Raw genomic sequence first — 25024 nt, forward strand, 5'->3', positions numbered from 1 at the left:
TATGTTTGGGGTCATTGTCCTGCTGGAAGACCCAGGATCTTGGACGCAAACCCAGCTTTCTGACACTGGGCCCTACAGTGCGACCCAAAATCCTTTGGTAATCCTCAGATTTCATGATGCCTTGCACACAGTCAAGGCACCCAGTGCCAGAGGCAGCAAAACAACCCCAAAACATCATTGAACCTCCACCATATTTTACCGTAGGTACTGTGTTTTGTTCTTTGTAGGCCTCATTCCGTTTTCGGTAAACAGTAGAATGATGTGCTTTACCGAAAAGCTCTATCTTGGTCTCATCTGTCCACAAGACGTTTTCCCAGAAGGCTTTTGGCTTACTCAAGTACATTTTGGCAAACTGTAGTCTTGCTTTTTTATGTCTCTGTGTCAGCAGTGGGGTCCTCCTGGGTCTCCTGCCATAGCGTTTCATTTCATTTAAATGTCGACGGATAGTTCGCGCTGACACTGATGCTCCCTGAGCCTGCAGGACAGCTTGAATGTCTTTGGAACATGTTTGGGGCTGCTTATCCACCATCCGGACTATTCTGCGTTGCAATCTTTCATCAATTTTCCTCATCCGTCCACGACCAGGGAGATTAGCTACAGTGCCATGGGTTGCAAACTTCTTGATAATGTTGCGCACTGTGGACAAAGGCAAATCTAGTTCTCTGGAGATGGACTTGTAACCTTGAGATTGTTGATATTTTGCCACAATTTTGGTTCTCAGGTCCTCAGACAGTTCTCGTCTCCTCTTTCTGTTGTCCATGCTTAGTGTGGCACAGACAGACACACAATGCAAAGGTTAAGTGAACGTCTCTCCTTTTTATCTGCTTTCAGGTGTGATTTCTATATTGCCCACACCTGTTACTTGCCCCAGGTGAGTTTACAGGAGCATCACATGCTTGTAACATTCTTATTTATCCGCAGTTGTGAAAGGGTGCCAATACTTTTGTCCAGCCCATTTTTGGAGGTTTGTGTGACATTATGTCGAATTTGCTTTCTTTCCTCCCTTTTTTTGTTTTGTCCCAATACACACAAAGGGAATAAACATGTGTATAGCAAAACATGTGTTAATGCAATACGTTTCGTGAGAAATACATGATTTCCTGGAGAAATATCAAGGGTGCCAACAATTTCGGCCATGACTGTATTTATTTGATATATAGAATACTCTTTGATTTATAGTATTGCACCTGTGGATGCCCTCAGATCCCTGAATTATATACTCCACAGGAGTCAAGAGAGGCAAAACAAAACTGTATGGAATTAGATTTTTATGATCCTTTATCTGTAGTATTATATACCTGAGTACTGGCATCTGTCAGCTGTTTACTTTTTGCAGTTTCCTGATCTTCAAGATCCTTTAGTTGTCCTTCTCGTCTCCTCAGCTCAGCCTCTAGAAGGCTTCGCTGCATTGCTGTCTCATCCTGCAGTGTTTGCAGGCTTTTCTAGTGACAGAAAAACAGTCATCACAGAAAAACAAATTAACATTACATGCATAGTATAATCTTACTGTCAGGAATGGACTTGCCAGTAATGGTAGGACTCACCTGCCTTGTGGGCTGCAGTACCAGGGCTGCCCAGCGGGTGCTCTCAGCAATCAGAGACTCAACCCTGCAGTCAGCCAAAACACCGGAGGTGTATTTAAGGGATGGCCAGACCTGCAGTCTGTGCCTTGGTGTGTGGTTTTCTATGGGCCCCTGTATCGTGTTACCTGCATTCCTGTTCCTGTCTGACTGATTCGTTGCCGACCCTGCCTGATCCGGACCTCTGCTGACTTCTCCTGTTTGATCCCTGGCTTGTGACCCTGACCATTCTCTGCCTGACCCCCTGTACCTACCTGCCCGTTAGTTGCTGTACCCGGCTCATGACCTGACTACTCTCTGCCTGCTCCTCCTGTTCCTACCTGCCCGATTGTTATTGACCCGGCTTGCCTGACTACGCTCGCACTGTATGTATTGTTATCTGTGGGTGGTTTGGTTTGGTTCGTTTGCACTGTGTTATGTTTTAGTATTGCACTGCGTTTATGTATTGTTAGTATTAATAAATTATATTGTTATAACATATCTGAAGCCTGCGTTTCCCTGCGTCAGTTCACATACCTCTGGTCATACCCGGAGCCCTGACACTTACGTTTTTATGAGCCAGAAATACCGATGTATATTTCAGCTTTTCCTAAGGATCAACAAAAATCTGCAGCCACTGGTAAAGAGCATTAGTCATAAAGTGAAATGCTTCTCTGTAGAAGCTCTGGCTCTAGTTGATTCACATATATTTTTTTGTTGATTTAAGCACCTTATACAAAACTGTTACACCTATGAGCATTGTGTGTTTTCCTATGTGTGCCACAATTCCACCACAGTATTTATTTGTTTGTAAACTTTAGTTTTTCTTCAAATAAGTTCTTAAATCTGTGAAAAAAACGTTTTTGTTATGCCCTTTCCGAGACAAAAGGTTTCACAATGTCTAATAATTACCTAGGTACCTACTTTTGTGACTTCCAACTGACTTTTAACGTGTTGCATTTCGAAAAATCGTCTTTCATTTTGTGTCACCAGTTCTTTCATCTGTTGGTCTTTTAATGTTAGATCTATGATGAATGAAAATTATGAAATAAGTCTTTAGCCAACCTTCTCTGCCAGCAAAACAGACCATCCTTTACAACTTAGAAAGTGCATGACATATTATAGAAAGCTTCATGTGAATAGGGTTACGGAGGTGACCCTCAGGTGCGATTGAGCCACTGCTTGCATGCGTTGTTTAGACATGAAGCATATGTGCAGGGAAATGATGTCAGTGCTGATCAGGAATAAAAAGTGTGATGTTGCATGGGTTCATTGATGGGTAGGTGCTGTGGAACACAAATACTAACATATTTACTCAAACAACATTTGTAATATGTCAAAGTATAGGTTGGATTTAACGTGTTACCAAACCAACAAGTGTAAAATCAGTCTGTATATACAGTAAAGCATGCTTGTTATACTCACTGTGGATCCTTAAGGGGTTAATCCTCTGCATTGTGTAAAAATGTTGTTTGATCCTGTCTTCTCTGAGAGAGGTTTTTTTTCTTGGGAGAGTGCATGTGATCAGCACAGGGCCAATCAGCATTGTCCAGACAGAGGTCAGGGGTTCTGCATCCTCCTAGAGGGGAGAATGAAAACTCCTCCCACAAGCTTTAACCAGTGCTCTTCTGGACACTGATAGAAGTCACAAGACTGCTGTATACTGCTGATGAAAAACCGTATGTAGCAGTTTATATTTACTAAAATAATTGCATTTCCATGTGTCCTGTGGGAGATCAGATATAGTGAATGCAGGCTCCTGGGTTTAGTTACACTTTAAAGCTGAAAAGTTTAGCTACAAAATATTTTTTTTTTTTCTCTGCAGCTTTAGTTACACTACTTACCTATAATGAAGGATGTCCCATGATGTTCAGGATGCTGGGTTTTGTAGAAATCCTCACTGCAGGGTTGCCCTGTCCTCCTTCTGCTGCTGAACGTCTGGCACTTCGGGTCTTAGGTCTCACCTGCACTAAAGATACTCCAATGGGGGCACACCCCCTCCTGCCCTCTTCTCCATTGAGAAAGGTTTCATGATTGATTACACTGCATGTAATACAGGCTGTGAATGGGGGAGAGTCTGATCAGTCACAGGACTTTCTCCCCCATTCACAGATCATGTTACAAGCAGTGTAATCACTGAACTGGAGGATCTTTCTCAATGGAGGATAGGGCAGAAGGGGGTGTGTGTACCTGTTGGATCATGTTAATGCAGCTGAGCCTGGAGATCCAAAGCTGTTAACCCTCACAGCGCCCGAATTTCAGCAGCAGGAAGAGAACAGATCAGCCCGGCAGTGAAGATTTCTGCAGCAACCAGCATCCTGCACATCACGAGACATACTTCATTAGAGGTAAGTAGTGCAACAAAAGAACAAAAAAAATGTAAAACATTTTTTTCTTTACATAACTAAACTTCAGCTTTAAGGATTGGTACAAAATCTGTTATTGTAGTCTATACTTTATTCTTTGCTTGATGTTACAGTTAGGTTCCTTTCACATGGGGCAGACTCCGTTCTGATCAGCAGGGAATTCTCTCACAGATGCCCTGCTGATCAGAGCAGAGTGGGTGGATGACAGGTCTATGTCTGCACAGTTTCTGCAGAGTGGACACAGACATAGCCCACTTAGCTGTGTGGGCGGCTGGGTGTAAATGGACTCTGCTGTCCATTTACACCTGTCTGCCCTCCGATCCAATCTGCCTAAATGGAAGGGGATGGACCCTCTTCTGTTTTTTTTTTTTTTTTTTTTTAATGGACCAGATCAGATCCAGGTTAGATGGGTGTAAACAGACACAAGTCTGTTTACACCTGTCTATCCATTGGGGTGATTGGACCATCCAATCAGGTCCGCCTGAAAAAACTGACAGGGGGACCTGATAGGATCATCTGTGTGAAAGAGGCCTTACACACTAAAACATGACAGCATAGTTCAAACATTGCTATTTAAAGTGTTACTAAACCCAGGACCCTGCATTCACTATATCTGGTCTCCCATAGCACACAGAACATGGAAATTCAATTATTTTAGTAAATATAAGCTGCTAAATACCTTTTCTCATCAGCAGTTAGAGCAGTCTTGTGATTTCTATCATAGTCCAGCAGAGCACTGGTTAAAGCTTGTAGGAGGAGTTTTCATTCTCCCCTGATTGTCCTATGAGGCTGTATAATCCCTGACCCTCTGTCTGGACAGCGCTGATTGGCCCAGTGCTGATTACAAAAAAACTCTAGTAATACACACCAAACTGATTATATGCAGCTTACCCCCGAGGTTCTGTTTTATCAGCACATGGATTGGGCACAGTAGACGTGGAGGATCAGAGAAGACGGGGTCAAACATCCTTTTTACACAATGAGGAGGATTATCCCCTTAGGTTCCACAGTGAGTATAACAAGCATGCTTTACTGCATATACAGACTGATTTTACTATTGTTTGTTTAGTAACACTTTAATGAATACTATGTAATAAAACTCTGCACGTTATAATACAAACTGAAACATCAAATATCAAACTGGGCAATGATTTCACTTGGCACAGAATGGGCTATTAGAAAGGGAACAAAAGCATACAGCTTTATTTAGTAAAGAGATCTTTATTCTTACGTGCAGAACTAATTAGAATTCATTTTGCTGATGTCAGATGAGTAAATAAAGCATTGTGGTTAGTTCATATGGGTTGATAAGAATTCTATATTGAATAGGGCCAATAGTCTGTTATGTAAATAGCATATAGGTAATACCAGAGAGGAGTGTGACAATCGTGGCATCAGACCCCAGCCCTTCTCACCGAACTCGTGACTGAAGGACTAGCCAATCTAAAACTGCGCTGTCATGTGCGTAACAATGCCATGCCCAGCTGCAACCTGCACAAAGATTTTCCAGCTAATGAACCACAACCTGTGTGTCTGCAGCCTGAGAGCGATTGTTACGGGGTCAGGTTAATTACGCAATTAACCCTTCACACTGCCACCACCTCCTTTTTATACAGGGAAAGAGGAAACTCGGCAATATCAGCAGTAACACTATGATGTTTGAATAACCGTCGGTATACCACTGTCACCACAGGCTGAGATATACCGAAGTTTAAAACACACACACAGTAGCGCTTTTCAGAGGCAGGGATTCTTAGTTCGCATTAAAGAGCTTTAGAAACAATTCAACACTTTCAGAAAGTAAGATTTATTACTAAAAGGTCAAAAGGGTGCAATAAAAATATTTACAGAAAAAGATGTAACCAATATATATAAATATACAGAAAACAATAGTACAGCAAAGAGATAACAGAAAGGAATTTAGATAGATAAAGTACTTGCCAAAAGCCTTGAGTTAAGCAGCTGTCAAGTTTTCTGAGCAAAAGGGCGTTTTCTTCCAAAGTTGGTTCCAATGTAAAAAAAGGGAGAATTCCTCAACTTATCTCAACTCAGTTTAGCTTTTCTAGGAACTCCACAGGGTGTCTCCCTGACTCAGAGAACCAATCGCCTCATTTGGGGAGGGGGTTGTGTAAGTGGGGAGATCAGGCCTTGACCAAAGCCTTCCCAAATTATACTATGGCCAATAACTTTTCCTCAGTACATATAACATTCTATCCACGAGTAGTTAGATATGAAATATGAAATATCTGCTTGAATGGTTAAGGAAATATAATTTTCTGCTCTCCTGTGTATGTCAGATAGGGGGTGTAATATACCCGGCGACTCGTCTTACAGTGAGCCATCCGAATATGTGTTCCATGTTTGCATAATTATTTCCTATTTGGAGATTTAAAATTATATGGAAAACTGGGTTTTAAAATGTAAGTCTGTTTTTATGACCACCTGGAATGTCTTTTGAAGCTCAGTGAGGGCTGGTTTATGGCTTGATGACCCCTTCTCCAGCAAGGGTCTTGCAAACAGAGGGGCACCTAGCTAGTGTGGGATTTACAGCCCTGGAGCTCTCCCACTGGGGCCTGTTGCCTTTTGAACTCAGCAAACACACACAGACCACATTCCTGAGGGAGGGGGGAAATTGGAGGAGGAATCCTGATTTGGGAGAGAGAGATGATACAAAGTGGAAGATTCTTAACAAGATGGATGACCATGTCCATCTCGGTGTGCACGATTGCTACAAGAAGCACCTCACCTTTTTCAGCCTGCAGTAGTTGATCAGTAAGCCGTCCTATGTCTTGCCTTGCTTGGTCCAAAACTTTCTCTAGCTTTTTCCTTCCCCTACAATATAAATATATATATTTTTGCAACATTTCTTTTTCCAAGATTATGTTCTATTATCTGGAATGAAATACCCTGGCTGATATATATAAATTAGGTGTGATAATTTAGAGACAGTTAGGACACATACAATCAAGTACAAGTGCTATATTATAAAAGACACAATACATCTGCCAAGTACCAGAACAACAGCTATAAATTAATCTACAGCTGCCAAGTGTATATATATATACAGTCAGGTCCATAAATATTGGGACGTCAACACAATTCTAACTTTTTTGGCTCTATACACCACCACAATGGATTTGAAATGAAACCAACAAGATGCGCTTTAACTGCAGACTGTCAGCTTTAATTAGAGGGTATTTACATCCAAATCAGGTGAACGGTGTAGGAATTACAACAGTTTGCATATGTGCCTCCCACTTGTTAAGGGACCAAATGTAATGGGACAATTGGCTTCTCAGCTGTTCCATGGCCAGGTGTGTGTTATTCCCTCATTATCCCAATTACAATGAGCAGCTAAAAGGTCCAGAGTTCATTTCAAGTGTGCTATTTGCATTTGGAATCTGTTGCTGTCAACTCTCAAGATGAGATCCAAAGAGCTGTCACTATCAGTGAAGCAAGCCATCATTAGGCTGAAAAAACAAAACAAACCCATCAGAGAGATAGCAAAAACATTAGGCGTGGCCAAAACAACTGTTTGGAACATTCTTAAAAAGAAGGAACGCACCGGTGAGCTCAGCAACACCAAAAGACTGGGAAGACCACGGAGAACAACTGTGGTGGATGACCGAAGAATTCTTTCCCTGGTGAAGAAAACACCCTTCACAACAGTTGGCCAGATCAAGAACACTCTCCAGGAGGTAGGTGTATGTGTGTCAAAGTCAACAATCAAGAGAAGACTTCACCAGAGTGAATACAGAGGGTTCACCACAAGATGTAAACCATTGGTGAGCCTCAAAAATAGGAAGGCCAGATTAGAATTTGCCAAACGACATCTAAAAAAGCCTTCACAGTTCCGGAACAACATCCTATGGACAGATGAGACCAAGATCAACTTGTACCAGAGTACTGGGATGAGAAGAGTATGGAGAAGGAAAGGAACTGCTCATGATCCTAAGCATACCACCTCATCAGTGAAGCATGGTGGTGGTAGTGTCATGGCATGGGCATGTATGGCTGCCAATGGAACTGGTTCTCTTGTATTTATTGATGATGTGACTGCTGACAAAAGCGGCAGGATGAATTCTGAAGTGTTTGGGGCAATATTATCTGCTCATATTCAGCCAAATGCTTCAGAACTCATTGGACGCCGCTTCACAGTGCAGATGGACAATGACCCAAAGCATACTGCAAAAGCAACCAAAGAGTTTTTTAAGTGAAAGAAGTGGAATGTTATGCAATGGCCAAGTCAATCACCTGACCTGAATCCGATTGAGCATGCATTTCACTTGCTGAAGACAAAACTGAAGGGAAAATGCCCCAAGAACAAGCGGGAACTGAAGACAGTTGCAGTAGAGGCCTAGCAGAGCATCACCAGGGATGAAACCCAGCATCTGGTGATGTCTATGCATTCCAGACTTCAGGCTGTAATTGACTGCAAAGGATTTGCAACCAAGTATTAAAAAGTGAAAGTTTGATTTATGATTATTATTCTGTCCCATTACTTTTGGTCCCTTAACAAGTGGGAGGCACATATGCCAACTGTTGTAATTCCTACACCGTTCACCTGATTTGGATGTAAATACCCTCAAATTAAAGCTGACAGTCTGCAGTTAAAACACATCTTGTTCGTTTCATTTCAAATCCATTGTGGTGGTGAATAGAGCCAAAAATGTTAGAATTGTGTCGATGTCCCAATATTTATGGACCTGACTGTATAAGTATATATATACTGCATGCTGAAATGCATTTTTTTATATATTACAAAATATATGAAAATTTATTTTTAAAAATATATATTTTTAAAATATATTCTTCAGATTTTTTAACATATAAAAAAGTAATTTTAAAATATAATTTTACATATATTTGTAAATGCATTCCAAAAATGTATATTTGTATTTTTAAAGACATACAGTATATTTGAAATGTATTTTAAAAAATATTTTTCATATATTTTGTAATAAAAATGCATTTTAACATGCAGTATATATATATATATATATATATATGTGTATATATATATATATATATATATATATATATATTTATTGATTGAAATATATTTAGAAAAATATTGAATATGCCCAAAATTGTAGCATTTCAAATATATGTCAATATCTTTGGGAAGAACATTTTAAAAATATATTTATGTAGCTAATTGAACTAAATTATATTGACACTGTATTTGCCGCAGCCAGACATTTAGTGCACAGAATGTGTGGCCAAAAGTCACAGGGGGTACCACCAAAGCAAAGCATCATTAAGCATCTTTTCTTGACTTTACCTGACTAACATCAACATCATTATCTTGAGTTTAAGTTAGTAGTTTTATTTTTTGAGACCTTACAGGCTTTTTACTTTTTGCATTTTCAGACTTTCATGTCTATGTCTTTGACCAACATTAATAGCTACGGCATGCTAAGGAGGAAGAAAAATTCAAATTCACATTTGTTAACAATTCTTCTATATGTGTGATCATAGGGCCTCATGCACGCTGGACATTTTTACAGCTGCTGCTAGAGGCATCTGTAGCAATTGTATGTACAAATATGGATGTGAATATCCATTTTGCCAAAGATCCTCCATCTTGCGTCATTTTTCACTCCAAATCAGCTCCCCCTCCCTTTCTGTTGCATGACATGTGGTCTGCGTGTGCTGAGTTCAGGAGTGCACAGGGCACAGCTGGATATCCTTGATGGTTGTAAACCCAATTAGCTGATGCCAGGGTGTCTGTCCCACTCTTGCTCTGAAGCTGATCATAAAGCTATAAACCCGTCAGTCACTGGACTTCAAAAGCATTCCGGGATAGCAGTAAAACATATATCTCATTTGGAGACCACTTGTTTATACACTTTCATAATTTCTCATAAGAAATACGTACAAGAATACAAAGCATATATTCAGAGAGGTCATTTTAATACAAGTCATCTGATACCTTACACCCCTAGATTACGTCTACCCGAGAGCAGAAAGTGATATCTCTTTAACCGTCACAGGCAGATATGCCATATCTGATGTCTGGACATTCAGAATATCGTTCTGCATATTATCCTACCAGTGGATAGGATGCTACATGTATCTATGGAAGGTTATTGACCATGATATAAACTGGGAGGGATTTGGTCATAGCCTGAGTTCCCCGCCTAAACACCCCTCCCCAAATGAGGCCATCTCTCTGTTGTGTTATTGTTCTCTGTATTTATTTATATATATATATATATATATATATGCTACATCTTTTTCTGTAAATATTTTTATTGCACCATTTTGACCTTTTTAGTAATAAATCCTATTTTCTGAAAAGTGTTGAACTGTTTCTAAAGCTCTTTAATGCAAACTAAGAATCCCTGTCTCTGAAGAGCGCTACTGTGTGTTTTTAAACTTCTGCATACATCTGCCTGTGGTGACAGTGTGTATATAGACGGTTATTCAAACATTATAGTGTTACTGCTAAGATTGGTGAGTTTCCTCCTCCTCTGTACAAAAAGGAGGTGCTGGCAGTGTGAAGGGTTAATTGCGTAATTAACCTGACCCAGTAACAATCGCTCTCAGGCTGCGGTACATAGATTGTGGTCCTGTGAGCTGGAAAATCTTTGTGCAGGTTGCAGCTGAGCATGGCATTGTTACGCACGTGGCAGCGCGGCTTTAGATTGGCTAGTCCTTCGGTCACAAGTTGGTGAGAAGGGCTGGGGGTCTGACGCCGCGATCATCACAGCATCTGGCAGGTTTTTTTCTGCCTCTAAACTCCCTTGCATGTTAGCCTTTGTATCCATGCACATAAGAGGGGTTTAGTGGCAGGAAAAAACTCCACTTACAGTGCATCCAGGAGCAGCAGAATTATGGACAGAAAAAATGCTTGACTTGTGTGTAAACACATCTAAACAGGTGTTAATGCAAGGCACATTTAGCACTTCAGCTTTAATTTAAATGAATAGCCAGCAAAATTATTTATTCTGCCCACTTATATTAATTAACACACAAACGCTTGACGTGAGTGAACACGACTAACGCATTACACACTTAAAAGTGTCAGGCGGTTTTTATTTTTCGCTCAAAATGCTGCTGCCAGAAAGAGGCTTCTAGGGGAGTTATAGAAAACGTCCAGTGTACATTGGGCCTTAGGGGCATGGTGACACCATTAAAGAGTAAATAGTGTGGTTCTGAGTAAATTTTATTTGAAAACTGATATTTTATACTGTTTTCATTATTTTTATAAATTCTAAATTTATAAATAAGAAAAAATATAATAAAGGGTGCTTTTATGCTTTAGTGATTGAGGTGCATGCTCAGCCATCTAAAATGAAAGTCCAACACAAACGTTCTGCTTGTTGAATGCTGCTTAACATGAGTAACCTAAACAACATCTCTTCGCTTTTAAGTGATAAATGGGCAAATATAAAAAACACATTTTATATGCAATGTTTCATATTAACCTGAATACACAGACATAAAATATATTTCTAACTCTTTAATATTTCACTTCTGAACACAGATAAAGAAAATATTTGTTTATCAGAAAGTACTGTTGTACATCTGGGATGCTCTGTGGTAGTACTATGTGATACGTTTAGACGCAAAGGGGGAGATATACTAAAACTGGTGCACACAGAATCGGATGCAGCTGTGCATAGTAACCAATCAGCTTCCAGGTTTTATTGAAAAAGCTTAACTGAACAAGCTAAAGTTAGAAGTTGATTGGTTACTATGCACAGCTGCACCCGATTCTGTGTGAACCAGTTTTAGTAAATCTCCCCCAAAGACTGCTTAGCAAATTTCTTCGTAAAAAGGTTTGTAAACTCTTACATATACCCATCGAAGTGACTAGCCTTTTTTGATACATAGAGATTAAACAAATCCTCCTTTGTAAGTTGTACTTGGTTATCTGCAGCCTTTTCTTCTCTACAGCTGTTCAAAGTACAGAATTTAGTGAGCATTTCTCAGCTCCAGAAGGCAGAGGGCAAGGATCTCATGTCACACATTGCACAGCATAGGGAAGAGAGCTGAATACAATCTGAGACCTGAGAAATATGCACAGCTGAAGCTGTCAATCATGTACTATGTGCTGGGAGAAGGGGGGGGGGGGTGCAGAGTCAACTCCCAGGATTGCCTGGTGTCCGCAAAGACTGTCAGAAGTGACTCATGCAAATAGCAGAAGAATGACAGAGCAGACAGAAAACACACCAGGTGTTTTAAATAGTAGCAAGTACACGCTATAGAAGGATATGCTTTGTTCATTTTTCATTGTAGAGGTTTACAACCACTTGAAGTAAGTCCATGCGCTTCTTCCTGTTATAAAAACATATTTATAGTTTTTCTACTTTCTCACCTGATTTTTTCCTCCCTCCTGAAGCCATATAACATACCTGTCATCTGAAGACTTCCTGTGAAAGATTACATGACGTTACAGTCATTTGGTAGTTGAATGAAAAAGATGTGCAAATATAAACATTTTAGGTGCAAAACAGTAAGCTCTACAGTTAATAGTACACAATTCACACAATAATAATTTCTATAATAACATGTACAATAACCATAAATGTATCTAAAAGAAAATATTATGTATTTTAGACCTACACTATATTGTTAAACACAAGAATTCACACATTCCTAACATGCAGTAAATAAGCTTCAGAATAAGCTTTCTCTGAGGGTGAATTACTCTAAAGTACCTGCAGCTACAAAGGTCAAAGTTCACAGCAGAAGCACTGAACTTGTTTAAAGTAGCAATAAACCCTCCACGTTTTGTAGTTTAACACACTGAGCACAATAAAATAAACACTCCCTAGTAAACTATTTGCTAAAATGTATTATCCAGCGCTTGCAGCTTTCAGCCTTCATTGCTCCTGCTCTCTCAGTTCTGCTTCCCTGAACTTCCTATCTCTCCTGTGTGCGGTAGTCCCAGGCCACGGCACAGTACTCTGAAAGAATGGAATGGGTATGCCATTTCTTCAGAGCACATGCGCCAGTTCTAAAAAGAACGAATATCTCCTAAACGGTGCATTTTACCTACAGGTAAGCTTTATTAAAAGCTTACCTGTAAGTAAAAGTAAAAAAAAAAGAGTTTACTAACACTTTAACAGTGGACAGTGCATGGTTGAAACCAGGGGCGGATTGACAACTGATGGGGCCCCCGGGCAATAGGGGATCATAGGGCCCCTGTGTCCTTGCCCAAACTCAAAAAAGCCTATGAAAAAGGTACCAGGGGCATCTCATGGGGCCCCCTACTGACCTCGGACCCTCGGGCAGTGACCGAGTTTCCAAATGGTCAGTCCGCCCCTGGTTTAGACAGTCTGTTAGCTTGGGGAATTGACTGGGGAAAAGGAGGAAGGGAGAAGTGGCTTGCCATCCTAGGCTACGGGGCTGTGTGTGCACACAATGCAACTCTAATCCTGGCATGCAAGAGTGGCTCCATAGGATGCTTAAAGAGAAAGGTGCCACCCTGAAAAAGAAACCTGAGGCAGCGAACATGGCACCAGCTTAAAATTGGAACATAGGCAAATATGTAAAGATAAAGAAGCTTTATACTATAAGTGACAAAATCACTATAAGTGATTAAATCAGCTGCTGAAAGGGGTCTAAAAAAAGTGAGTTTAAAATCACTTTAGGTAATTCTCTCAGATCAGCTCATTCTGCCCCCTTCCGGGAGCACCTGCTCTGGGTTTACATTAGAGATTATAAGGCTTGAAAGCTACAAAGTCATTGCTTGGAGGGGGGTTAGGGTGAGCTGAGCTGCTAAATGAACGTCTTTATTGTTTACGCTGTGAAGTTTGAGGATGCATTGCTCCACAGTACCTAAAGCTATAGAGATCAGTGAGATCACGTTGTAAAGCTTATTTGCTGCTTGTAAAGAATATGTAAAAATTTGAATGTGTCTAGCCTGATATACATGAAACAGAATTTCAGATGCATCCTAAAAAGTTAAGTGTATGGTATTTTTAAATAATCTAGCATTATGTACCTGAATCCATCTTGATATCAGCCACCTGTGATTTTCTACAGAATAACACTCACTCTAGGAGCAAAGGATCATCATTCTAAGTCAATCTGAATATGTTTACAAGAAGGAAGAGGTGAGGGTTGATGACTAATTTGCCGCTGCAGTAGTCTGGTGATCATACAGTGTTGCTTAAAGAGACACTGTCACAACTCATATAGTGTCTCTGGCAAGGGCATCCCTGACCTCCATATACTAACCATACCTACATTCCTTTGCAGTTCCTAGCTGCTGTGCAACTGATGTTAAGATTGGCTGTGCAGTAGACATGGGGGAGTTAAAACATCATTCCTTGGTCATGTGACAGTGTCTGGGCCTATCAATGGTTTACTTTGCACAAGCATCGTCACAGAGGAGAAGGTAACATTCTCCTCCATATCCGGCATATAGGCTATATGGGGGCAGGTGGATGTCCTTTCCAAAGACACTATCACTTTGCTCTGCATGGAGCACTGAGGTCACTGTTCTAGCTATGCTGTCTGGCAGGGGAGTCTAAATCACAAGAGTAGTTAAATACAATAACCAATATTTTAGTAAGAAAGTTTGCATATATAAATTTCAATTGTGTATTTAGGTCTTTGTTTGGACTATTTTACAACATTATCTTCTTCCTTTGCATCACTTTTACTGGTGTTTCCATAATTTTTACTTCTATTCTATAGCAAAGCATTGTTCACTAAATCCAGGTATCCCATGATCTTACCGTTTATCCTGGGCCCTTGCAGACAATTTTTGGTTCACACAGCTCATGATCCCTGCATGAATGTCAGCAAGGCGAGACATGGCAGCTTCTGATGACTTCACAGCTTGTGTCACCTGTAAATATGTGCATTATTAAAAAAAAAAAAGACAAGCAAAAAATATTTCCAAAACAAATTTTATATACACGCAAGATATCTGTTTATAAGATGGTATCAAAAAGCTTTGAGACTAGTTTTTTGACACACCAGCAGAAGGCAGTACAAGGCTGCACACACAGTCACAGGGAGCACCGACCTTCCTAAGTCAATGTGCCAAAAGACATCGTCCTGTGTACACCGGGAGCTGTGTAATTGGTGCTATTTTGACCCCGTGCATTACCACGTCTGCTATTTCATCATGGACAGCACGTTATAACAAAGAACAGACATGAAATTCTGCAGGAAAATGGGCAATCTGCCACAGAGACATTTTGACATGATTCAGCAAGTTTACAGCAATGCTGCAATGAGTCATTCAAGGTGTTTTGAGTGGCACACGTGCTTCAAGGATGAGAGAACATCAGTGGAAGACGATGAGAGATCAGGGAGACCTTCAACAAGCTCAAACCCTGAAAATGTCGAAACCATTCGGCAACTTGTGCATGATGATCGTCTGAGAACAATCCACAACTTTGCTGCCATTGCTTTGAATATGAAAAATGAATTAAATAGTGTTTTCAGTTTGTGGTGCTCAGATACAGTAACGTTCCACTTTAATGCGAATATAGTTTTACTATTTGCTATTGCTTCTTGCTCAACCTGTTCCTCTATTAAAAGTTTACACTTAAGTTTTGTTTTAGCCACAAAACCCTCAGAATCTTGCTTAGTTGGCATCTAATTGATTCATAAGACCTGATGTCCCTGCTCAACTTTGAATCACCAAAATGCCAAAGCTGGAGCAATATCTGAGCCTCTAATAGAAGAAAGAGTAGCAGTCCATGTCCAGTCAAACTGACATATAGAGCTTGTTTCACTAAAAGCAAAAAGGCTGTTCATTTTACAAGCTTTGTGAATGTGGAGAAGACTGCTGACTACCATCATCCAATCATGTGCAAGCAAAAATGCAGTTTTTTAAAAACATTCCTTGCTCTTGACTAGATATTCTTTGAAAAACTTCACTGCATTTACTAAGCTCTGGGACAAATTCCCTTTGCAAAGCAGCCTATTTGCTTTTGGTATATCAACCCCTTAGCCACCAATGTATGATACAATACTTGTCCTCAGTATTTGCTATGTCTGTGTCAAAATGAATCTAGTAAGGAATTTGACTTATTGTAGCTTAGAATTATTTTTTTGCTGTTTCATTGATCAGTGGAGTTACTTTAAAGTGGGGAATAAAGAGTTTTTATAGTGAACAGGAATCTTGGTGAGGACAAAGAGGATAGCTGGATACAGCATTACTCTATTTTCAATCTGTACTCTCAAAAGGAGTTAATATTGACTTTTCATATTTATATGCTTTTTTAAACATTATTTCTATAGATGTTACTAATAGAAAAGCAGTCTCAAAATAATCCCAGTCTTACCTGTTGAGCTATTCCATCCAAATCCATGGTAGACTGTACTAGTTTCTGGTCTCCTTCTTCATTCAGGTTGGAGTATATACTAAAAAACTTGAGGAATACATTTTTATGAGGTACAGTTCTATGAATTGTATAATGATGGTCTTGTGTGACAAGAAATTAAATTATATCCAGAACTTGATTAATACCAACAACATACACTATATTGCCAAAAGTATTGGGACGCCTGCCTTTACACACACATGAACTTTAATGGCATCCCAGTCTTAGTCCATAGGGTTCAATATTGAGTTGGCCCACCTTTTGCAGCTATAACAGCTTCAACTCTTCTGGGAAGGCCGTCCACAAGGTTTAGGAGTGTGTCTAATGTTTGACCATTCTTCCAGAAGCACATTTGTGAGGTCAGGCACTGATGTCAGACAAAAAGGCCTTGCTCATAGTCTCCGCTCTAATTCATCCCAAAGATGATCCATCAGATTGAGGTCAGGACTCTGTGCAGGCCAGTCAAGTTCCTCCACTTCAAACTCGCTCATCCATGTCTTTATGGACCTTGCTTTGTGCACTGGTGTGCAGTCATGTTGGAACAGGAAAGGGCCATCCCCAAACTGTTCCCACAAAGTTGGAAGCATCAAACTGCCCAAAATGTCTTGGTATGTTGACACCTTAAGTGCTCCCATGACTGGAACTAAAGGGCCAAGCCCAACCCCTGAAAAACGACCCCACACCATAATCCCCCCTCCACCAAACTTTACTCTTGGCACAATGCAGTCAGGCAAGTACCGTTCTCCGTCAAACCCAGACACCTCCATCAGTAGCCAGACAGAGAAGCATGATTTGTCACTCCAGAGAACATGTCTCCACTGCTCTAGAGTCCAGTGGTGGTGTGCTTTACACCACTGCATCCAATGCTTTGCATTGAACTTTGGGATGTAAGGCTTGAATGCAGCTGCTTCGGCCCTGGAAACCCATTCTGTTAATCTCTTTATGCACTGTTGTTGTGCTAATCTGAAGGCCACACAAAGTTTGGAGATGTATGTAGGGCGCATCAATGGAGGATGCCTTGGATAGAGGAATATCAGCCAATAATGGATGAGGAACTGGAACACAGGCACTAGGCAGCACTTCCAGGAGTTGAAGCAGACTCTGTATGTAAGGGAGGATGAGACACGAAGGTGCTTCTAAGTGCAGTATATCCAAAATAACTTTAATGACAATGGTTAAAAACACTTGCAAAGTGGCAGTGAAAACAGGCTCAATATAATCTGTCATGACGTGGGCACTCTATCCATCATCCGAGAACCCAATGTGCCGACCAGCAGCTGCAGGGGGAGCTGAGGATGGGATGACAAAGATGGCCGCCACTCTTCCGAAGCTGCTGGAACGCACGCTAGAGTGCACGCTGTCCAGGGGAACTCAAAACCGGAAGTGATCTGGGCGTGGAATGGTGAAGTGTTTCCGAATGAGGATGTGGAGTTTCATACTATTTTATATTTATATTTTACTCATTACCTCCATATCCTCTTATTACATTTATATGTCCCCCTTACAGGGGACCGACATATCTGTTACATTATTTTATCATTGCCTATACTATAACATGTATATTTATCATTATGTATACTGCATACTGAATTGAATTCCCTAAGCTCCTGAGAGCGACCCATTCTTTCACAAATGTTTGTAGAAGCAGTCTGCATGCCTAGGTGCTTGATTTTATACACCTGTGGCCATGGAGGTGATTGGAACACCTGAATCCAATTAATTGTGTGCCAATACTTTTGGCAATATAGTGTATATGGTTTCTCTTCCATGCAACCACTTTATGATTACTAGAACCACAAAAAATAATTTCCTACATGCTATCTGTTTTCATTGACCCCTAAAACTAGCCACAGATACTACAATCAGATTGTTTCCTTTAAATTTACCAGCTGCTATATAATGGCAAGGCCTCCCTAAATGCTCCACTTAATTTTTAACCAAAAATAATGTTCATGAGGCAACCCTTTTCCCTCCTCCTCCCCTATTTCCCTTTTCCTCCCTCTTGCACCTTCTTTGCCCTTTTTTATGCTAGTTCTGCTCTTTGGTTTTATTGGTGGCATCTGGGCCACTTCTCCCCATTCTATGGAGGCCGCCACAGCCCTTTGTAAGGAGCAGGCCCTGTGGAGGAGGGCTATTATTTTGTTATTTAAAAATCTGGCCTTATGTGCAACCATACTCTGGTTTTGTGGTTCTGATAATGACCCCGTTGTCTCACGCCTGTGTACACATCTGGCTTACTAACTTACTCTTGACTAAGTTTGTAAATCTTGCACTAAGTTATTGTGCTGTATATATAAAAAAAAAACTAAAAATATTTCATAAACTCCTTTGTAAAACAAAAATAACTGTGCTCTCACACTAGTTGTTGGTAAATTTATAGGAGGATTTTGAACCAGATGGTGCAGCCACCTTAGGACAGACCTCTTGTAACTGTGTAAGGAGATTTCTCCTCTGTCCACAGGTCTCCTCATATCCCACAATAAAGATGGTGAGCTTCTGCTGGTATCTCTTCCTTTGAGCAAGGTCATGTAGGACATTTTCCAGATCCTCCTGTATAGAGAAGATTTAAAAAAAAACCTTCTAAGTGTGACGGGTTCCAGCACTGTCTGGCTTCATAATAATTTGCTCAGCCAGTAATAGAACATACCAAACAATATGGAACAAAAATGAATGTATATGCAATTCAGGGATCACTAATTAGCAATCTGCATTGTTAGTTTTATAATCTACAACAGGCACGTTCTCAGTTTATTCATATAGCTCACCAGATCTTCCACTATTTCCATTTCAGGATTTTGCCCATGGCTTAGAATTCCCTGGGTCCGTTCAAAGGTCTGGATCATCTGAAAGAAAAACACCGATTTAAAGCATTTCAGGTCAGCATCCAGGAACATTTAAGCTTTCTACATCTATGTAGATGCATATGCCAAAACACAAATGAACTTTGTACACTTAATAACTATTGAAAAATAAGTAATTCATCAAAGAGTACTGAGCATGACTAGGGGTTGCCAGGTACCAAGCTACCAATTGTTCTACAGCAGAAGGAAAACTAGAACTACTTGGCAACTGGAGCCAAACTAATAAACAGGAATGCAGTTTATCAAAGCAGCTGTGTATAGCGAGATTAAACAAGACCTGTCACAAATCAGGGCACTTTAGAATGAGCATATCTTAAAAAAGATCATAAGAAAAATCACTTTAGCTGAAGTTATATGTAAAGCTTGATAGAAGGCAGGAGCAAAGTCAAGATCAACTTTCACAGGACAAAATTTGAGATCTGCATACAAATGTAACAGCCAATAACCCTAGATCTAATGATTGCTTTGGAACAGCAACCTAAGCTTTATGTATTTGTGACATACTACTTTGTAATCAGTCAGGTTTGTGGCTTTAAAGTGGTTGTAAAGCCCTACATATAGCAACTGAAGTGACTGGCCTCAGGTGATACACTCCTCCTACAGGTTGTACCTGTTTATCTGTAGTCCTCACTCCTCTACAGCCATTCAAAGTCCAGAATTTACACAGCATCTCTTAGCTTTTATGGTTGAACTGGATGGACTTTTGTCTTTTTTCAGCCAGACTAACTATGTATGTAGCTCCAAGAAGCAGGGGTTGGGGATCTGATGTCACACACTGTACAGCATAGAGCAGGGAGCTTAGTGTAATCTGAGACCTGAGTGGAGGGAATGGATACCCCCCCTACACAATCTCATAAGAAACAATGCACAACTTAGGCTGTTAATCACCTGCTGTGTGCTGGGGGCGCATTTCCTGGGATTGTCTGGTCACGTTGTCTGCATAAACTGTGAAAAGTGACTCATGCAGATAGCAGAGTAATGACAGAGCACACAGAAATCACAGTAGGTGCTTTGGATCAAGGCAAGTACACAATATAGAAGGTGATGCTTTGTTCATTTTTCATTTCAGAGGTTTACAACGACTCTAAGCATATCTCTCAGAAAATAGTTTAATCAAATTATCAGAGCTAACACTAAGCATGAAATGTAATAAACATTTGCAATTATCTTTTTATGAGATAATCTCAATTCAGCAATGACCTGTAATTATCCATAAAACCGTATTGGATTTGGAAACTCTCACCATGGGACTAAAATATAGGATAGATACAGGCTGTCATATTTAATGAACACAAACCATTAATCCATTACATCAATTTATATTTTAGAACTGCATAACAAAACTTGCTAAATGACAGAATATCTGTGCAACAGTTAGATGCTGGATTTCTCAAGGCATCAGAAGCTATGTAAAGGGAGGATCAATCAAGTGCTTTCCCTATCAGTTTTCAGCTAAAGCAACTCAAAGACATAAGACAGCCAATTGATCAACTCATTTTGTGGTGACCATTTTATGTTTAAGGTGCCAGGCGGATGCTGACTATTGACAGCTCTTGGGGGAACTCTGGACATCACATAACACCTGTCATAACTGCTATTGTTCTGCCATCAGCTAAATAGCCTGGAGGTGTCTACCAAGGCTATTCACCTCTTCCCTTCTGCACTGGCATAAACCTGCTGCATAACCCAGGCTGATCTTGCTAATGTTTGAAGAAATCTGCTGTGTTTAGAAAATCTGCTGGAATGAGGACATTTGGATCGTGTCTGCACATTTGACTTCTCTTTAAAAATCCATGGTTTGGAATTTTGGGAGGTGAAGCTTAATTAATCAATGACAATAAAACCCTTAATGTGAGATCACCCTAAATCCACCTTCAGACATCGAATGACATCTGGCCATGATGTTCAATCTTCCCACCAAATTTTTTCTACAAACAGCCACATTGTGCATTGAGGAAGAGTGAATATGTTACCTATGGAAGAGGGAGGGGGATAGCATATGGACACTGGCATACTAAAGGGAAAAACAGTCAAGTAAAATTCAACACGACGCTAATTGCTTCCTGCCCACAAGAAGGATTATTGTGGGATTAATGTGGGTAGTTCTTGGGGTCAGCATACACACATGATATATATATATATATATATATATATGTATAATATTGTCTTTTTTGACACTGTACCTTTTTTACTTGTTTAGTTCGGTATAGCTGACATACAATATATCTACTGTTGTGTTTCCCTTGTTTTCTTTTTGTATTGATGGTCTGTTACTATGTATCCTATGAGCGTTTGTCTATTGAGTGTTTATTTTGAGTAAACAGTTCAAAAAGGTAGTTTGTATCTGTTGGTGCATTTGCAGTGTTTGCACTGCTGTCATCTGTAATACACTTTAATACTGAGTCAATATTGTCCATATAATATTCTGTATGGCAGCCAGTGCAATCGGCCTGTTTACAAAAAGGGCTACAAAACTACATAGCATAAAATGAAAATGTTCTGAAGCAAGATCATCCACTAGAAAAAATAGGTCATGGTTTGGAGAATATCCATGAAGTACAGAGGGAACTGAAAGATGCTGTTAGCAGTGAATAGCTTCAAATCCAGCCGTAGTTTAACCTTGTTGGGGTATGTTCTTCCAGTGTTTTCTTGGTCAATATTGTAAAAAATATGTAAATTTTTTGTTTTTAAAGGGAATCTGTGAAAAATGAAGGAGGCACCAAAGCCAACTTATAAGTCATTGATCTGCATCAAGTATGCAGCCAGTGAAGCTGGAACACCTATTTCCCATGCTGTGGATCAGTGGCAAAAAATTGTGAAGAAACTTTAGGCGTGACATCTCTGGAGCTTGGACCTTTGTAAACATGCTAGCAACAACAGCTCCCATGTATCTTTCTTCAAATTAATAATATACACGAGGTACCCATACCTGCTCACTATTTATGTATGCTGTACTTCCAGTGCACTAATGTTGCATTAAATTTGTACTTTCCTGCTTTTCTCTGCTAATGCCATGCCTAGTCTGTAGGGTGTACTTAAAAAAACAAATGCATAGCAGTTCTCCCAGTGAACTAATAGCCTATTATTAGGCTATTTCATGTGCTGATTGAACGGTTTTCATTGATTTAACCACTTGCCCTTCAGAGGATTTACCCCCCTTTCTGACCAGGCCATTTTTTGCGATACAGCGCTGCATTATTTTAACTGACAATTGCGCGGTCATGCAATGCTGCGCCCAAATTAAATTTATGTCCTTTCTTTCCCACAAACATAGATTTCTACCAGTGGTAGTTGATCACCTGTGCATTTTTTATTTTTGTGCTATAAGCAAAAAAAGACCTACAATTTTGAAAAAAAAAATTATATTTTTTACTTTTTGCTATAAAACTTATCTAGTAAAAAAATCAAATGTATTCATACATTTAGGCCAAAATGCATTCAGCTACACGTCTTTGCTTAAAAAAAAAAAAAAAAAAAAAAAAGCTAATATGTGTAAATTAATTGGTTTACATGAAAGTTATAGCATCTATAAACGGCGGGATATATTGGAATTTTTATCTTATTTATACTAGTAATGGTGGCAATCAGAGACTTACAGCAGGACTGCGGTGGGCATTCTGACACTGGGGGAACTGAATAACTGCCACGGACATCCTCAGTGACACTAATACAGTGATCAGTGATAATAAAAAAAACACTGACACTGTACTAATGACACTGGGAAGGAAGGGATTAACATCTGGGGCAATCAAAGGGTTAACTGTGTGCTGTTTTACATTATGTGCTGTGTGTTTTACTAGGGAAACATGCTGCTGTGTATTTATCTGCTGTGCATAGAAATTCACAGCAGCATGTTCTTGCTGGCAGGAGAGAGACCTGTGTTGTTTGCACACAGGTCTGTCCCCTGTCAGCTTTACTCGGCGATCGTCGACAGGGATTCTCCGGATGGGACCCGGTGATTGTCATCCAGAGCCACCAATGGTGGTGCGGGTAGGGCGCCACACGCGCCCCCTACCCGGAGATGCAAATCACGTATATATACGTGATTTTGCGCAGCCCTGCTACCCTGTAGTTGTAGTTGTAGTTCTACTATAGGGCTGCGGGAAAGTGCTTAAAATAGAAAATACCACTTTTGGCCACTAAATGGCGCTAAGTATCATTGGCAGAATGTAGTAAGCATCAGCTAGCAGAATTCAGTATTTCTCATTTTAATTCAATGAAAAACATCTGACCAGCACAGGAAACAACCTAGTACATGAACTCTCTCACTGGGTGAACTGCAAAAATTTTTTAAGCACATCCTAAGTATTTGATTTTTATTAAAAGAAAACACTCTAGGCCTCTAGATGGCTTTTTGTTAACATTCATTCAGCAGGGTTAATAAGTGCACCTATCAGACATACATATACAGCCACATGTGGGGAAACTACAAGTTTGTATTCGAAAAACAACCGTGAAAATATGGAACAACAAATTAAAAAAAAAAATGTCAAAAATAGCTTTCATGGAAATTTAGCCTAAATGAAAATACACTACAATTCCCTTAAAGTGGTTGTAAACCTATACATATACCAGCTGAAGTGACTAGCCTAAGGTGATACACAGAGAAGAGACAAAGCCTCCTGTTCTGTACCTGTTTATATGCAGCCCTCTCTTAATACATCTTCCTAAAGAACACATTTTACACAGCATTTCAGAGCTACAGAAGGCACGGGGTGGGAATCTGACTACACACACCACACAGCATAGAGCAGGGAGCTGAGCGCAATCTGAGACCTGAGTGGAAGGAAAGGACACGCCTCCCTCTACACTGTCACATAGGGAAACATGCACAGCTGAGGCTGTCAATCATCTTCTGTGTGCTTCCTGGGGGAACGGAGCTGTCCTCCAGGATTCTGTGGTTTCGGTATAAACTGTCAGAAGTGACTCATGCAAATTGCAGAAGGAAAAGACCACATAGGTAGCACATTAGGTGTTTTGGATTGAGGCTAGTACACACTATAGGGGGATATTGCGTTGTTAATTTTTCAATTCAGAGGTTTATAAGCAATTTAAGGAAAGAAAATTGTTTTTCAAAGTTCACCTTGTCCACTCGCTGTCTTATCTTAGTCACCTCTTCTGTGATCTGATTGGCTCTTCTTGCCATCCTGGATAAGTGATTAGATGCTAAAACGACCATTGCAGGCTGGTCAGTCTCCTCAATCCAGTCAGGTCTCGAATCCATTCTAAAGTGATCTGTAGGAAAAGAAAAATGACCCTATGCTTTGGGACAGTGCATTTTTTCTTACACTCACCCTAACCTCCATATATTATATATCAGTGTAATAACTGTCATCAGATACATTATTTTATAGTCGCCTGCCAACTATGTTGGATTTATTAAAAAAAAGAAAAAAAGGAAACCTGCAGATGGCAAAATGTAAGGGCTGCCATTTCTTTCGTTCTTCAGAAAAATCTGATTGTCTTGCTGTCTTTAGTTTCAATACTCTCTGAGTTACTGACTCAGAAATAATATGCAGCAAGTGAAGTCAGAACTCCTGATCAACATATCTGTACCAGGTCAAGAGGACAACTAGCATTTCCAGAGGGAGATCAGCAATGAAAACTTACATATTTCACTACAGGTTCTGTTTAAGCAGATTGCTCTAGAGAACTCAGAACCCATGTTGGTTCTCTTTGGAGAAAGGATTTTCCCTGACACCTCACTAAGTGCACAGCACACTTTAGTGTCCTCTTCTGCTGGAGCTGAAAAGCACACAAGATCATCCCCATCACTTACCTGAGGATGTAGAAGTGTGAAGAGTGTGGTGCTGCTCCCTGCTTGTTACTATAAACAGGTCTGACTCAACCGTCTGCTTTATATACTAGCTGTGTATATCCAGCACACACCCTGCTATCCATGACTGAAAGCAGCAAACATCATCAGTGCTGGCACTTCT

The 25024-nt window shown here is 40.1% G+C and overlaps 1 protein-coding gene across 1 annotated transcript; it reads right to left on the bottom strand.

Moving 5' to 3' along the window:
* Window positions 1–1268: 1268 nt before the first annotated feature.
* On the bottom strand, window positions 1269–24313 carry LOC149434219 (uncharacterized). Its single transcript, XM_089663925.1, has 9 exons — window positions 24169–24313; window positions 18990–19067; window positions 18646–18774; window positions 16186–16272; window positions 14623–14735; window positions 12289–12306; window positions 6672–6757; window positions 2484–2584; window positions 1269–1442 (listed from the first exon to the last, which is right to left on the bottom strand). Exons 1-9 carry the CDS (start codon window positions 24307–24309, stop codon window positions 1269–1271), a joined length of 927 nt encoding a protein of 308 aa, XP_089520051.1. The 5' UTR covers window positions 24310–24313.
* Between the last annotated feature and the right edge of the window lie 711 nt (window positions 24314–25024).

This window comes from Staurois parvus, unplaced genomic scaffold (genome assembly GCF_062004578.1).
Source record: "Staurois parvus isolate SC_StPar_1 unplaced genomic scaffold, SC_StPar_1.0 ptg001805l, whole genome shotgun sequence".
Lineage (NCBI taxonomy): Eukaryota > Metazoa > Chordata > Amphibia > Anura > Ranidae > Staurois > Staurois parvus.